Source organism: Onychostruthus taczanowskii, unplaced genomic scaffold (assembly GCF_017590055.1).
Source record: "Onychostruthus taczanowskii isolate IOZ18803 unplaced genomic scaffold, ASM1759005v1 scaffold76, whole genome shotgun sequence".
Lineage (NCBI taxonomy): Eukaryota > Metazoa > Chordata > Aves > Passeriformes > Passeridae > Onychostruthus > Onychostruthus taczanowskii.
This window is the reverse complement of record NW_024505450.1, coordinates 174,780-192,814: the sequence shown is the minus strand read 5'-3', so window position 1 is coordinate 192,814 and position 18,035 is coordinate 174,780. Positions and strand designations below refer to the sequence as shown.

Below are 18,035 nucleotides of genomic sequence, written 5' to 3'. Positions count from 1 at the left end.
CCTCAACACCATTCCATGCTCCCAGGTTTCTGGAGTTCAATCCAGCACGAGATTTTTTTCTTGACAAACCTTTCAAGATCTCCTGCATTCTGCTGATGGTAGCATAGCTTAATGGATAGCCACACAGCACAAATGCTGTTTAGTGTAAGTCCTATAAAGGTGGTTAACTCAGTTTCTGCTGGGGTAATGACACTCCTTCCAGCACGTCATAGATGAGGTGATGAACTTAGGCAAGCCTGTAGTCCTCAGCAGACAACTACTGTGATGCTTATTAGCATTGGGCATAGGCTGTACTACCAAATGAAATGCCAAAAGCCTGGAATTTTCAGTTCCCAACTCATGTAAAGAACTGCGTAGTTGCATTTTAAAACAGGATTAGGCATTCATTTTCAGATTGATCACCAGTCACAATTTCATTAGTCAAAACCAAACTTGCTTCAAAGTGGAAGTCACCTGCTTGCTCAGGTGTGGGAAAGTCTCTTGTGAATTGCAATCCATAATTTACACTGCATCGCATTCCTTACAGCTAACACCAGTCACTGTCACAACACACATATCAGACCATTGGTTTGATCCTTTAACCTGGCAACAGAGAGAATTCACTTCACAAGTAATCCTTCTGTTTTAACAGTTTGAAAAATTTAAGTGGACTTATCACTGATTTACTAGAGAAAAAAATTACTAAGATGCAAGAAATGGCTAGAATTCAGTAACTTTTTGGATTTTTTCCTAAATATGGGATACAATATCACCCACAATAAACATGGACACAGACAATGTCTGAAAGATTGAACATTGACTCTATGTGATGCAGAGACACTTCTCACAGAACTAGACCAAGAAATTTCTCACATCATTAGCATTTTTATATTGTTACTTGTTAAATTAAGTTTCAGTACAGCTATACAAATTAATCAATTCTCAACTAAAGAGATTCAAGATTTGAAAAACTGCATAATTTCAATTGCCACTGAAAAGGAAATTACACAGAATAACATATGACAAATATGAGGCTAGGATGGCACCTCTAATAGTGCGTATTGCTGAAGAATTAGAATCACATGGAAGATGGCGAGGCTCATACAACTAGGCAACTTCTTCCTTCAGCACCGTCACAGTTACAGTTTAAATCAGTGGAAAACCAGAGCTACAGTTCTGAATTAGAGGGTGTCTGGTTTCCTTCAATATGAATTACATAGGCATCTGAAAGTCTGGATAGTTGACAGAAAGCAGGCAATGGTGGTTAGAAGTGACCACCGTCTTCTTCCGTGCAGGGGAAGGTCTGGTGATATAAAACACATTGAACTCAACGAAACGGCTTCCATATCAAAAATCAAGTAGGAGGAAAAGCACTTAAGCTCTTGAACAGATATCTTCTGTGACAAAGAATTACTATATTCTAGTAACACTGTTCACATACAGGAAAACATTTGTGGTTTATGGTGAAAAGTTATTCTTCCAAAGAACAGGTTTCAAATATATGAGTGAAGGTTTTCTGAATGCGTCATTTACCAAGACTTATTCTCATTTTTCATATAACTGTCCTATGTTGATGGACTAAAATTTTATGTATAACATTCATGTATACTTATTTCATTTCACAGAGTACTGAGCAAATAGCTCAGTGATACCAATCCAACTGACACTAAGTAACACTAAAATTCTGGCATTAAAAATACATTTTGATGAACCATTCACTTGAAAGTAGTGATAGTTATTTACATCTCAGTACCAAATCTGCAGAATAATCTGAGGTGCTTTTCTGAAAGTTTTTGTCTGCTAAATTCATATTGCAACACTGCTGCTGCAATTTTGAAGGTTTTTAGGGAGCCTAAATGAACTAATATGGCTTTGAAACTTAGTAAAAAAAAAGGATGAACAACAGGAGTACTCAAGCCCAATTTTAATAAACTGCAAAGAGTCTTTAAAAAAAACTAGACTGGAAGAACTAAAAAAGTACTAAATTTGTCTTAGGTATTCTTACAGAATGAGGTCCTTGACAGGAAACAGTGAAATAAACAGAAGCCTTCCAATGCCTAACGGGTGCCTAAAGGAAAGCTGGAAAGGGACTTTTTACAAGGTCATGGAGTGATAGGTCAAGAGGCTCTAATCTGAAAGAGGATAGGTTTAGATTAGATGTTAGGAAGAAATACACTTTCTGTTTTATTCTTTACTGTGAGGATGTTGAGGCATTGGCCCAGGCTGCCCAGAGAAGCTGGGGATGTTCCATCAGTGGAAGTGTTCAAGGCCAGGTTGGATGGAGATTTGCACAACCTGGTCTAGTGGAAGGCGTCACTGCACATGGCAGAGGGAGTTGAAACTAGATGATGTTTAAGGTCCCTTCAAACAAAAACCATTCTCCTTCTATGAAAAACATCTTATTCATTCTTTGAAAGAGTTCACTGAGCAATTACTGTCAGTGAGGCACTCTTTCCTAAAAAATCTCTTAAATTAATATACTAACCTTTACCTATTATGAATCACATTAGACTAAATGCCTACATGTTTTTGGAATAATTGCTTTGAATGTTCAAGAATTTATAAACTAATATTATAATAATTTATAACTAATATTGAGTTGTTCATATTCCTCAAAGTAACTTGGAAGCAACAAAGTGGGGATGAGACAAGTTTTGTTATCTGAAAAAATGGTGGCTAGAACCTTTATGCTTCTCACTTCCTTAGTCACATCAGAAAAAATAAAAACATTCAAAGGTTAGTTTGCTGGGTCTTTTTCCCCCAGAAAAGAGTAAGATATGGCTTCACACTAGAAGGATTCCGAAGATGAGCAGAGACAAACATAGTCATGTTTAGGTTCTCTTTATTTCAAGGCATGATAAATTGGAATTTAATTTGATTATTTCAAAACTTATAAGAATGCTTCTAATTTCATGCAAGGGATTGTTGTTTATTAAGGGTAACATTACCACACATGCTACTTAGAATTAATTAGAAAACATGATTGTGATATTTAAAACACTGGTTAAATAGATTGAATATTCTCAACTCTGTTTTATCTTTGCACAGGTCTTAAATAAATGTTTAAGAAAAAAAAATCTTTACAACTTTTATAATTTATTATCTTTTCTAATGAGGACACATTTTACAATTGAAAACCATGTAACTGTAAAGGTGGATAAATTATTCAATAAACACAATTCTTCTGTGTTTATTCTATAAGCATTATTTGTATCTTACAAAAACAGAGAGTTGCTCTAAATTGCACCATTTACTGTAACATAAGGTGTTAAATGTAAATGAGAAAAGCACTTTTTGGACTCTATTGCATTTATTCAGGCATGCAGCAAAACCTAGATAATCAGTGAACATATGAATTAGATTTCAAGCATTTACAACACAAAGAAAATTCAGTTAAAAATAGCATTTCTGCAAAGTCTTACAGCTTGTACATTTTATTAATGCTTATTACTGCTCTAATTCTATCTCTCATTTTTTATTATTCTGGATGTACATTAAAAAAGGAAATAAGTCCTTTGTGGTTTTTATTAGCTGAAATTCTTCTTTTCCTTCCCCAGTCCTCATATAAAATTTGTTACCATGAATGGAAAACTGCAGTTTGCCAGGGTTTCAGTATTTAGCTTTTAACTAAAGGAAAAACACTGATTTCTTGCAGAAAAATATTCAGAAGATGTGCACAAAGAGCCACATCACTCACACTTGGGCCTGGTCTGCCACTTAATTCCAATGGGGGGATTTTCTTCCCTTACATCAGGCCAGAGCACCACACATTTCAGCATGAGTTGTACTTTACAATGGATAGCCCATCCAAACGATCACAACAACCTGATGTTCTTTCTTTTTTAAGTCAATCCTCTTTTAAAAATTAGCTTGTTTATTTTAATACAAGCACTGTGGGAGGAAGTATTTTAAAATTAAATTTAGGCATACCAGTTATGCTCTACACCACTGTCAGAAGTGCACTAGAAACATTTATTTTATCTTTTCTTCAGAGAGGATTAGTTTACAACTTGCTCAAAGCTTCAGCTTTTTGGTTTTGGTGCTTCTTTGTAGGATTTGACCATTTCAGCAAATAGTATAATTCAGCCAGGAAAATGTGGAACAAAGGAAACAAAACTACTTTATTGGCAGTATCACTTAAAAGTGTTTGTAAAGAGGTAATTTCTTAAAACTTCTCATTTCGAAATGTTCTGCTGCTAAGAAAGTAAAAGCGAAACCTTGCAGTGACAGAATTCACTAACACAAACATATTCATTATTCCGAACTGCCTGCAAATCAGCAACAATGAGCAACACTGAAATAAAAAAAAAAAAAACTCTACCCAAATGCCAAAATTCATTGTATTTCTTTTGAGGACAATGCTTTTATGCTGCCAGTAGTCATACCTGAAAGGAGGTTGTGGGTGAGTTGGGGGCCAGTCTCTTCTGAGTGAGATGACTAGAGAAAATGATCTTAAACTGGGACAGAGGAGATTCAGATTAGTGTCCTGGTGCTGGCCAGGACAGGGATAATTTTTGCAGTAGCCAGGAGGGGGGCATGGCCAGGACTTGGAGGTTACTCAATATCACCTCAGATAATTCTGCAGGGACAGGAGATCTGGGATCCCTTCCAGGCTGGGACAGTGTGGCAGAGAGAGTGGTTGGGGGTTTCCATGGGATAAGTGATCTTTACATGTACACTCTGTCTTTAGTATGGCTGCTGCTACTGTTCATTTTGTTATCTCACTGCTGTTTCCAATAAACTGTTCTTATCTCAACTCATGATCTTTACATTTTCTGCCTTCAGTTCTCCCCTCCAGTCCACTGAAGGAGAGAGGGAGTGCAAGCAGTGCATTATCTGTAACACTGAATTGGAGAATATAATTCCTAAACCATGACAATTAGAAACTAGAAAAAAAATCACTGTTAGGGTGGTTGGACTTTGGAATATGCTGCCCAGGAAGGTGATGGAGTCAACAACTCTGGAAGTGTTTAAGAGGTGCCTGGATCCAGTGTTGAGTGATATGGTTTAGGGGTTTAGTGGCTTAGGGATAACTGTGGTTGGACTGATGATGGTTGGACTTGATCTTAAAGTATTCTTCCAACTTTGATGATTCTATGATTCTAAGTGGGGACATTAAGTGATGCGGAAGTATCCTCTCAAATAACTTAATTTCTTTCTGATTTGGACCAAATGGCAAGGTATTCAACACTGTTTTCTAGGAAAAACACCCAGTTTGGAATAATACATGTGCTCCAGATTCAGACCCACTGTGTTCTTGGGCAGCCACCAACTATATGAGGTTTAACAGGGGAAAGTGCTGGATTCTGCTCCTGGAATAGGAAAACTCTGGATGTACATACGGACTGGGGAAGGTGATGGGGGAAATCAGTGTTGTAAAAAGCGACCTGGGGATCCTGGTCAATAGCAAGTTGAATGTGAGTCCACAGTGCCCTGGCAGCCAGGGGGGCCAATTGGGTCCTGGGGGGCATCAGACAAAGTATCATCAGCTTCTTCCTCTTCTTCATCAGGTTTTCTCTAGACCAGCTGGTGAGATTGTCCCACTCTGCTCTGCACTGGTATGGCCTCACCTTGAGTCCCGTGAGTAGTTTTGGACACCAAGAGACACATAAGAAAGAGATCAAGCTATGAGACAGTGTTCAAAAGGGGGCTACAAAGACAAGACCTGAGGGGATGTCATGACATTGTGTCAGGGGAGGTTTAGGTTGTACATTAAGAAGGGCTCTTCACCCAGAGTGGCTGGACACTGGAACAGGCTCTCCAGGGAAATGGTCACAAGCACCAAGCCTGAGAGAGCTCACGAAGTGCTTGGACAACACTCTGGGGCACATGGCATGATTCTTGTGCATGGCTTTCCTGTGCAGGGCCAGGAGCTGGACTCTGATAATCCTTGTGAGTCAAAGTGTACTTCTGGCATTAGCATACAATCGCACAGTACCTTGGCAGCTGTTGTCTCAGCAGCACATAATGGCACATGTGGATCATGTACTATTGGATCCAACTTGTCTCATGGTAGCTTTTATCTAGATTTGTCTCTCATAGAAATGCAGACAAGCTATTTAAGACTGCAAAACCATCCAATGCAGGACCAGATCACTAAGGCCACATCCTCAGATCCATACAGAAATTTTTAAATGGGATTTTTCAATTCATTTAAAAAGCTACAATTTTTCATGCTCAAAGTTATGTTGTAAAAAAATGTACTGACAATACCAAATAGACCTAAGTTACTAGGTACTGAAATGATATTCACATTTTTCATATTTATGTTCCCCAAAACTGCATTAAACCATTAAAAAATAGTAGAAAGATATTTGTTTCAATAATGACACCAATAAATTATGTTAATAGATAATCCAATGTTCTTACTGAGAAATATATATGATAACACTCGTCCACCTTCTTGTACAAAAATATTAAAAAATTCCTGTCCTGTAAGTGTTTTTCAGCAGCAAGTTGAGTTTAGATGTTCAGGCCACTCCTGTGTTGTCAACATTAACATATTACTAGCAATTATATATAGCACTATGGCAACAACATACAAATGCTAAATATGACATTTGAAACAAGAATATGCACCAATAAAAAGATGCCGATGTAAACAGTGACATCTACTTTTGTCCTCATTTCTGTTGGGACAGATAATAAGTCTGTATTAGTATAATAATAATAATAATTTAATAATTATTATTAAATTATTATTAATAATAATTGAATTATTATTTAATTAATAAGTCTGTATAAAGAGTTAATTTCTTCTCAGTGTAGATGGTACACTGCTGCATTTTGGATTTAGTTGTAATGTTGGTAACACACTGATGTTTTGGTTGCTGCTATGTAATGTTTATTTTTTGTGTCTCATGCTCTGCTAGTGAAGACGTGCAGGAAAAAAATAGCGAGAAGCAGCAGAGCCATTACAAGGGCCATTTTCAGTGCTGTTACCATGACCACCACATCAGCCATCAGGGAAACAGGAAGTAGAGACAGAAACTTTTTAGAGAGCATTGTCTTATGTGAAGTCTTTGATAGTTATTGTCTCAAATCAATATGCTTAAAAAAGCTACCCATTAAATGTATAACAATAAGAAAGCGTCCTTTTCCAGACTCTATCAGTTGTTATGTAGCATCATGAAGTCAGCCTGTAGCTTATAGAACTTATTATCCCTGACAGTGTGTTGCAACATCTCTGGGGAAAAAAAAATCTCTTAGTATTTTGCATTGCATTTATGTTTATAACTGGTATTTTATAATAGTTTTTTAGTTTAGTTATGTCTTTCCTATATGGTTCTAGTAAATCTTCCAAGGGAGGTTGCACAAGATCCAAATGCTGAAGAAACACACTGGATGAATAAACACACCACAGACTAAAGATCCTGTCTGAAAGCAAGAGAAATTGCAGTATTCTCTCAGGGAAGTTATACAACAGGCCAAAAAGGAAAATGTTCCCAATTTTCACTTATCATCTCTTTCGAAGACTGAACTACAGAAATTATATTTACCGTTACAGGGCAATGTAAAAGCAGCAAGAAAGATAACAGCATTCTTTCTGTGCACTAATTCACAAATAAAGTTATAAGAAAGTGACACTGCTTTTTGTTGTTGTTGTTGTTGTTGTTGTTGTTGGAAAGCTTTCTGCCAGGAAAATAGAAGTGTAATGGTACTTTGAACATAATGAAGAATCTTTAAAATCTGTTAAATTTTTCAAATATGCAAAGTCAGCTGAATTCTGCAGCTGATAATTTTAATATATGCAGATGCAAATCATGGGGGAAGTGGATGTACATATGTGAAATGGGGTGGTTTAGGATCAAGCCTAGTCACCAGCAGTATACAAATAAAACCGTATTGGAAAGCCTGAAACTTGCATCTGCATATATGTGCCAGCACAAAAAGTACTTCTGTAAAAGATTTTCACAAATTTAAAATATTTAATAAATTATTACAAGCTTAGAAAGCAATCCTAATGTTTACACAAGTTCTCTGCCAAAGCAGGTCTTTGGTGGTTTTCTGCTTTTTTTTTCCCTTTTTTTTTATTTTATTATTTAATTTCTTTCTCTGTATGAATTATGGAATCTCATTGCCTTCATTAGAGAAATAAGTAATTTAAAATTTTGGGAAATCAGTTTACTGTGGCATGTAATTAACTTTGCTTATAGAGAAGGAAACACACATGGCATCAGTTTTACTTCAGCGGGAGGAATGGTACAGATATTTACCAAATCCAGTAAAGATGATGCAAAAATAATTTCACATAGTTTTGCATTTGACTCTACCACAGCAAATTATTTAAATGGTTTTCACATGTCAAATAATGACCTAATCTGTGTAGAACTGGGTGTTTCAAAGAATGTGGAAAATAGCCTTGGCTCTAAATTTGCAATAGTGATATGGTCCTTAGTTCTTTAGAGGCACTGAGCACTCATAGTACTTGAAACATTACTGAGGAGTATGAGTACTGAATGTAAATTACAATCCTGTTCTTACTTTGTGAAGCTGCACTTCAAAGACACATGTGAGTTCAAGAGTATCATCATGGAAACAAGATAAAAGGACTATAAGGAGCAGCAGAGGTTGCCGGGAGCCAGGTTCTCCACTACCCTCCCTCCTTGCTCCCTCTTCCACCCATTGCTCCTCTCTCCCAGTCATCCCCACTACAACCTCTGCTTGCCTTCTGCTTGCCATTTCTATCTGCACACCTCTGTCTTTGCTGCTCCTGAAGCCACTGCTTCCAGCCATGCACCGGACTTGGCAGACATCCTCTAGTTTGACACTGTCAAATGGGCACTGGGTGGTTCTGAACATGTGAAGAAGCCTTAAGGACTCCCCAGGGCCAAGAGCAGATCTTTATTCAGTACACACCCACCCTGACCACAAGGTTTCAGCAGGAACTGATCGTGTCTGTGTACCCAACTGGACCCCACATGGTTTGCTCCTCAGAAGAAGGTGCAAAATTATAAACCATGGCACTCATAGTAAATCCATCTACAGAATACATATTAGCAGTTACCTGACTTGTTGTAAGCTGATTAGTGTTTGTTAAGGTACTAAGCTGTTGTATTATTTGTTGTAACAGCCAATCCTATTTGCTTGCTCATTTGAAGTTAAATTCTGCCATGGAACAAAGATTAAATGCATTGGCAGGCCAGGCGCTGTTGGTTGCTACTCACATTCAAACTTCTTGTTTTTTCAGGGCTGCCTATCAAGATACTTTGTCTTAGAATTTGAACAAAAGGGAAAAGAGCTGAAGTGGTAAATCAAAAATGTCTGAATCTGTAACAAAAGCCTTAGAAAAAAGCAAAGGTAGACTCAAACCACACCACTGAAACATGGTCACCTTATACATTTACAAGAGGAATTTCAATAATACAAGGTACTTGTACAAACTGACATTGGAAATCATTGATTTATTTTTATTCATCTCTTATTACTATCATATACACACGTTTGCGTTTCATGAACAAAAAACCATACTATTTTTAATTCTTTCCTATTTTAGTAAAATGTGAGACTTTTTCCAGGGCAATATAGCCTAATAATGGGAATACAGTTAATGAAGGAGAAGTAATTTTAAAAAGAGGTGGTCTGTAATGCCTGAAACAAATGCAGACCTCAATCTAGCAAAGCACTTAAACTCAGAAGTACTTCACTGAATCAGGGGTTTAGGATGATAATTTAAATTATTGCAATTTAGAGTAGTGTCATTCAGAACTAGTAAGTACCTACTTACAAAGGCAATGATAAAATTAAGAACATTCAGTGGAAAATTTTATTAATAATTTCTTGGCTTTCTCATTATAATACAAAGCAAATTTCAACTTCAATTGTCAATTCTTTAAAGATAACATGCTGCACACTTTAAATCTGAAAAAGAGACAGAAGCTCAAATTGTAATTTCAGCAGAGATACCGACAAGCTCTATAGCCTTGGGTGCATGAATTAATTTTTGTGATGCTCATTACTTATCTGTTCCATGGCTTTATATCACATAGGGAGAGTTTTAAAAATATAAACATACACACATATGCTCCCTAATTAATCAGCTAGATTATAAAACACTTTGAAAAGATAAGTGTAAGTAAGATATGATAAAGAGGATATGATCTACCAATTCAATGGAATGTTAAGGAGAAAGCTGCCTTTTTTCCCATTTTCTCTTCCTCCCCCACTTAATCTCCAGAGGTCTAGCTCAGACCAGAGCCATTGACAGTAATTGGTACCAGAATTTAAGAAATAGTTTAGTGATGTCAATTATGTAAAATAAAAATCAAACAATCCCTCCCTATTTGTTTTACATATATGTGCAGAATTGATTCCTTCAGAGAAAGCGTTATTTTGATGGACAGGAACTGCAGCTTTCCTTCATGCCCTTCAGAAATCTAATAGCCTGCAGCGTACATCCTTCTGGTGAACTGCTCCAAGAGGCTTGCAATGTTCAGTTCTATATGGAGAACAGACTTCCCTGAAATCCTCAGTAAGTCACACAGAAAATAAAATTTACTGGGATGGGAAGGAAGTGGAAGGGGAAAAGGTAAAAGTCCAGTAACGTGAAAGTAGCTAGCAGCCAGGATTTTATCCCAAACATTCAGGCTGTGCCAACAGGAAGACTATCCATTCCATTTATCAGAAAGAGTAACAGCTTCATAAAACAGCCACAACAGCAATGCTAACACTAAATCTGTTATGTTTCCAGTATCAAAGCAATTAGAAATGAAACATCACCTGCTCTTGCCCAAACCTAGCAGCCTCTTTCTGACCAAGCAGTGTCCTGGGTTACAATATGGGGTGTAACCAAAGTACCAATTCCACCACCACCCACATTACCTCCTGATGAGCTGTTACGGTGGGTGGAGCACTGTTTCTCTATCTTTGCCATGACTCAACCATGAAGCAGCAGCCACCTGAGGGGTCATTTCTGCTAATGGGCCATCAAGGATTGCACAGAATGATTCATAGAATCACATCAGCCCACTGTGAAATTCCCCACCCTAGGGCAGGTACTGAACACTCCTGCCGCCATATAACCTGGAGTTTGGGACACAACAACACGTACCACTGGATTCCCAAGAATCACAAGAACTCTCCACCACCACCACCACCACCACTGGACCTCCAGAGAAGGACCAGACCTTTCCACAGCCTCACTGCTTTGACAAGACCACATCCATCACTCCAAAGGGACTGCAACCACCATTTAATTGGACTGCTACCACCACACTGACCAACAGGGTATCAGGTCGTGTTCTGACTTTGTCAGTTTAAAACCAGTGTTTCTGTACTATTGCCTTTATTGTAATTTTCTTATTAAATTGTAGCTCTGACTTGAAATCTTTCACAAGCTATTTCTGTGGGGTTCATTCCTTCCACTGGTTTACCTTCCACTCAGCACAAGCAGATACTTAAAAAACTTTCCAGACTACACCAAATGGCTTCTACTCTGCTTAGCATGTCTGTCTTCAGACATGACACACACACAAACAGTCACACTGAACCTGCCCTCCCCCATCTCATATGATTTAGGAGGATAGCATAAGGCTGCTGCTCCCTCTGCTTCACAAATCAAATTTTCTTGGACAGGAAAAAATTGATGAATAAACCTGCAAAAATATTTCTGGTTACATATAAAGGATATGTCAATATTAGCAAAGAAGGCATTCAATCTCATACATAATTGCACGCTGTCAAGAGATGTTTCAATTATTTATATATAAATATATAATACACATTTCTCAGTATGTGGGGCTTTGGAATCCACAAGTCATCAACATTTTCCATCTAAAGTTCTTAGAGTTTTTTTTTAATTAAATTAGATCATAGTTTACCTAGAAGGCAAGTAAATATCCTTATTTTGCAATAAGAGCACTCAGAGGAGAACCCACACTACCTAATTTGGGACCTACATCTCAGCTGGTGGCTCTAGTGTTCATTCATAATCAAGAACAGTGGGAAATGGATTTGTAGAGAGTTCTCAGGGCTTGACAGAAGGCCCACACAGTGTGCATCTCTATGCAAACTTTGAGACAAGAAATGCTGATTTAGAAATGCCATGGAATAGGACAGATGCTGTTGAGAGAGAAATGGAAATAGAAAAATGTTTCAAAAGATGGCCTGCACATAAGACTAGATACTTTGGAGAAATAGAACTATGAAAGATGCATTGTAGTGGGACCCATGAGGGGTAGTTTTAGATGATTGGCTTTAAGGCATCTACAGCATGGCATGGCAAAAAGCTGACAGGCCAAGAAACACTTACAGTGTATTGTAATTAGGAAATAGTTGGCTTCTGATTGTGATGGTGTGAATTATAACATCTGTATTGTCTCACCCTTCTCATGAGACTGAAAATGGAATAAAAGTTTTTAAAATGCCTCTCAGTTGCCCCATCTCTGGGTCAGGAAAAGGGTATTGTCCAACAAAGAACTATGCCTATTCAAAGTAAATCAAGGACTTTAAGGTGTAATTCATGTGGTCAAATGTAGACATAGTCTTCAGAAGACAATGCTCCAAGGATTTGAAGTGTAGACTGTGATGGATAAAGCCATACCCAGTCAGATGAAACCACATCTACTCCCATTCACACTAGACACATTTCCTCCCTTTAGTACAGTTCTCTACATGTGTGCCTCAACTCCTACATTGCCATAGTTTACTGAAGCAGTATTAGGAGAAGGTGGATTTCACTGCATGTATGTCAGTGACTTGCTGGACAGCCTTTCTGCCATGTTCCCTTGTTTATGTTCCTGTTTTCTTTTTCATCTTCTGTAAGCTTTTTTCAGGTGGGCAGTTCCCTTGCTAAGCATTAGTGTACATCCTACCATAACTCAGATCCTTTTTAGGGATCACTGTGTATTAGCATATTGAAAACAACAAGTAGATAATAGTGCTGAGCAATCCTACTGCTTCAGCCAAAGAAAACAAACTTTCACAGCAAGGCAAGATTAGAATTTTTGATCTTTACCTCTACTCAAGCTCTCCATTATACTGAATTTAAAGAAAAATGTACTACTTTTGTTAATGCTAGATGGCGTTAAATGCCTAGATCTATAATATACCTAATTTTGGTCTGTTTCTGTTTTCTGATTTTGGTCTTATGTAGAGCAGAAATAAATGTCCCTGAAGAACCTTGGAATAATCCTATGCATTGGGAAAAAAAAAGCAAAAAAAAAAAAAAAAAAGCAATAAAGCAAAAAAACTTACATTACTCTATATTTACATATTTACAGCACTGTATATACAACAGAGAGACAGTGGAGAGAGTTAAACACTTCCAGAAGACAATTTAGAACTCATATTGACATGAATGACTTTGTAAGTAATTCTAGATCTAGTCACTTTGAAGATGACTACTTAATCTCCATCCTCTATGCTGGGAATATATAAAAGGACTACTCCATTAACAGCCTTCAGTCAGGTGATCTGCATCTCTCTCCTTTTCCTTTCAACAGGGATTAACTTCTCCCTGTGTTAACAAGGACTTGATGCCCTTCAGCAATGTCTTTAATTTTTGTTCTTCCCTCTTTTATTTTAAAAAAATTTATTATTTTTTTTTAAATGTGCTAGCTAGAACAGACTATTCATTTGGATTATTTAGGCAACAGACATTTCTTTTTTCTTAAATCTTCAGACCTACAGAACATTACATTGCTCAAGCTTATCATAAACACAGAGATTTGCTTTAAATTTCAACAATACATGAATTTGCCATGGAGGAGTGCTAATTAAAGGAAAAACAAGAATCATCTGTAAAATACTATATCATTCAGTTAGAAAGATGAAAGACATGTTACAGAATGTAAGGACTAGGGCAATAGGTTTTATTCATCAGCAGTAACCTAGAATTTTGCTTTTTGGGAGCACAAAAATATAGGTATATATTTCTGAAAATGCACTATGGTATTATGGCTGTCTTGGTGTTTTGAGCTCTTTTCAGAACAAACTTATTCCTTAGAACTGCAATAATAAAGGCAGCTATCATATTTCTACTTTACTCCAATGCTATATTAACCCTAATACTTTAGCTAACTATAGTGAAATAAAACTTACCTTAAAAATCAAATCCTTTTTCCCATAACGAAGCTCTTTCAGCTGGGCTTGGATCTTTTTTGACTGAAAGTGAGGATAATCAAATCAGGTTTGGTTTTTTTTCTAATTTTAAACATTAAAAAAAACATTGTGAATTCTGAAAACAGCAGAATCTAGAACAGATTTAAAATGCAGAACACCCCCCTCCAAATAATTTCAATTGCTTTTCCAGGTTCACAAGTCAAACCAACCAAAAGCACGGAGGCAAATGCAAGATGGCACTCACCTAAAGCACATACCTGAGTTGGTATTGTAAAGAATAGCAGCTGGACTTACACAATTTAGACATGAGCTGTTATTAATACTTTCCATGAAGCATAACTGAAGGAATCACCTTCAAAGTCAACAATCTTATTCTTAGAAGTAAAAAGGCTCCATAGGCTTATACAGGTCTTTGTAAAGACCAGAGCATTCCATCTGGTATCCAAAGGAATATACAGGCATAGTTATGCTTATTTATATCAGTTTAAGATGATATTTACTTTGTATATTGTGAAACATATCCTTAAAATAATTCTAACTAGTAGTCTACATATTATTAATTTAAACAAAATAAATAGCAATGGGTTTTTTGTACTAAACCCAGATATCCAAGGAACATTATTTCACCATTCATCTAAGAATTCTCCCAAAGCAGTATTTTTTTTTAAATAAAATCCACAGTCCCAACTGATACTCAATAAATTTTCTTGTATTAATTCATGCCAAGTGTTTTGAAGTCCTTGGAGCAATCCTTGTCTGTTTCACATTTACTGAAAGAGCATTCCATAAACATATTATATTACAAAAGCAGTATATCTTTCTTAAGATGGATTTTTTAGAAAGATTTCATCTCTTTCCAGTCGATGCAGTCAAATTCAGTGACAGACTTTTGGGAAGAATCTAAAAATTTAGAACCTGCTTTAAATGTTTAAATAGTAAGGTGAAAATAGTTATGGTATTCTGTAAAATCTGAAACTAATAGCCAAGATCAGTCCAGCAGAATTCTTTGTTCAGTGACTTTATCCACTGTTACTTCATTCAATAGCACTGTTCTCCGATCTGGGCAATGCAATTAATTGAGCTAAGGAATATATTCCACATCACCTAAAAACCAATGAGAAGATGTTCACCAATTTTAATTATTCCGAGGGCTGTGTTTAATAAAATGTACAGTTCTGTGATATACAAGGTATCCAAACAGGCTGTAGAGGAATCTGAGAGTTACAATTAAGGTATAACTCATTTGCTAAATATGAAGCCTGTGATGAGATTAAGAGTCATAAAGCTAAATGCATTCAGTGCAAGTCAAAAGCATGTGTATGACCTGTAACTCTTTGTGATAAAATTTGGTTATTTTGCAAATTTTCTGTGCTTCAAGGGAGAGGACCTCTTAGTAGAGTCAGACAGATAAAATTACCATTAAACACAGGTCTCTAAAATATAGAGTCTGGTAGCATTGCCCTGGCATGTGTCCCTTTCTGTGTCCTGGAAACCCCAGCGTTTGCACCACTCTGCCTTCCTCTTTCCAAGGCCCTGACTTCTTGGAGAAGAAAATCCAGCCATGCTAAAACTGTGCAGGATCACAAGCATGCTCCCACTGATGCAACAAGGAATCACTCACTATCTGTGTCTCTGTCCGCATGCAGCCTGAGGTAGCAAAACGAAGCAGGAGCTTCCTGGTAGGCAATTCTACCCACAAAAGGTATTGGATATAATAATTGAAAGGATACTGAGTTCACACACCTGTTATGCTTGGTGAGCATAGTACTTAACTAAAAACAGAAAACACACAGTGTTTCTCTGGCTGGCACAACTTAACTGGCAAAATGACTGCAAAAAAAAGGATGCTCCAGTAGCATTTCTGCTTGTTCCAATGGTAACATGCTTAACAGCAGCAAATTTGCCAGGATGATTCATAAAGTAAGAGATTCTCACACTTTGAAATACACTCACAATCTGCTGTCTTGACTATTACTTAACTTATGTTTAATTTTCTGAAGACCTCTGACTTCCAGGCCTTGTTACACTGTAATAAAATTAAATTATTCTTAAGCTACATCCTTAGATGCAAATATTAAAAGAGACATAATCAGAGAAAATATCTTCAAGTTAATTACCAAAGGTTCAAATATTATGAAGCCAGGTGTGGTGATTTGACCCTGTCTGGATGCGAGGTGCCCACCAAAGCCACTCTATCACTTCCCTCCTCAACTGGCCAGGGAACAGAAAATACAGCAAAAGGTTCATGAGATAAGGATAGAGAGAGGCTGCTCACCAATTACCATCATGGGCAAAACAGACTTGACTTGGGGAAATTAATTTCATTTATTACCATTCAAAATCAGAGCAGGATAATAAGAAGTAAAAGAAATCTTAGAAACAGTTTCGCCCCTCTACTTCCCAGCTTCTACCTCCTCCACCTTCAGCAGCACAGGAGGGAATGAGGATTATGCCCCCAGTTAATCACATTTCTGTTGCTGCTTCCTCCTCAGGGAGAGGATTTCCCCTGCTCCATCATGGGGAAACGTATTTCCACAGGACACAGTCCTCTACAAACTTGTTCAATGTCAGTCCTTCCCACGGGCTACAATTCTTTACAAACTGCCCCAGCATGATCCCTTTTCACAGGGTGCAGCCCTTCACAACAGGTTGCTCCAGCATGGGTTCTCCATGGGGTCACAAGTCCTGCCAGGAAACCTGCTCCAGCACGGGCTCCCCTCTCCACGGACTCACAGGCTCCAGAACTGGTTTCCCACAAGGTCACAACCTTCTTTAAGGGCATCCACTTGCTCTGACACGGGGCTCCTCCACAGGCTGCAGGTGGATCTCTGCACTCCTGCTGGTCTTTCCGAAGGTTGCAGGGGCACAGCTGCTTCACCATGGCCTTTTGTCCCTAGACTGTAGGGGAATCTCAGCTCCAGTGCCTGGAGCAGCTCCTCTCCTTCCTTCTGCACTGACCTTGGCATCTGCAGAGATGATTCTTTCACATATTCTCACTCCCCTCTTCTCTGTCAACAATTATTACTGTGCAGTAACTTTTTTTTTTTTTTTAAATATATTATCACAAAGGGGTTACTACCATCTCTGATTGCCTCAGCCTGGGCCAGTGGCAGGTTGACAGTGGAGCAGGCTTACCTTGGCAGTGTTGGACATGGGAAGCTTCTGGAAGCTTCCCAGAATAAGCCACCCCAATAGCTCTCCCCAGTACCAAAGCCTTGCCTTGCAAACCCAATGCACTAAAAACACTTGAAAAAGAAGGGTATTTGTACACACTGCTCTTTTTTAAGCAGTAAAGAAGGGAAGAAAATACATGTGTATTCCTACCTACTGGCATGTTTGAGACCAATATTGGGGATAAAGGAAGATAACATTTTGAAAGACTTAAAAAAATACTCCTAACCCTATTATTTCCTACCTTTGAGAATTTATCAGAAACTTGACCAACTAAGAGTACTGATCTCTAATGAAGAAAATGCATTCAATAATCATTAGGAAAATTTTAGTACGGAGAAAATTTTTTATGCTTTGGATTCATTCTGGCAAGGTGCAATGACCTTAACAGAGATTATATATGCAAAAAACCCAGACTAAAGTAATGAGTAAATCAGATTCACATTTTTTAAATGAAAAGAAAAATAAAGGGAATGCTCACATGAGTGCAGGTACTTCTACATTGAGGAATTTGCCAAAAATAGGGCTTTTGTATCATTGACTATCTATCTCACTCTTCAGTAGAGGGAGATTTCTTTCCCTTAGTTTCATAGTGACCCTTTTCTCCTTGAAATAATGAAACATTCTGGGAATCAATAATAATAGAGCTTTCCTGTCTCTATGTTAATTTCAAAACTGGCCTTTGGCAATTCCTGGCTTAGTGCAGGCATGGAGTTCATGCAAATGAAATCAGTTTTATATATGTTATATATGTATATATCTATAGAGTTATATCATAGGCACGCCCAAATGATTTTATTTGTCTAAAACTTGAGTTTGCAACT

The 18,035-nt window shown here is 37.5% G+C and overlaps 1 protein-coding gene across 1 annotated transcript in view; it reads right to left on the bottom strand.

Annotated features, from left to right (window-relative positions):
- The window catches only part of LUZP2 (leucine zipper protein 2), a 152,797-nt gene that overhangs the window by 37,199 nt on the left and 97,563 nt on the right, over window positions 1-18,035 (bottom strand). The window contains exon 7 of the mRNA XM_041423248.1: window positions 14,020-14,082. Within this exon, the coding sequence (XP_041279182.1) occupies window positions 14,020-14,082 (63 nt within the window). The remainder of the gene's footprint in view (window positions 1-14,019; window positions 14,083-18,035) is intronic.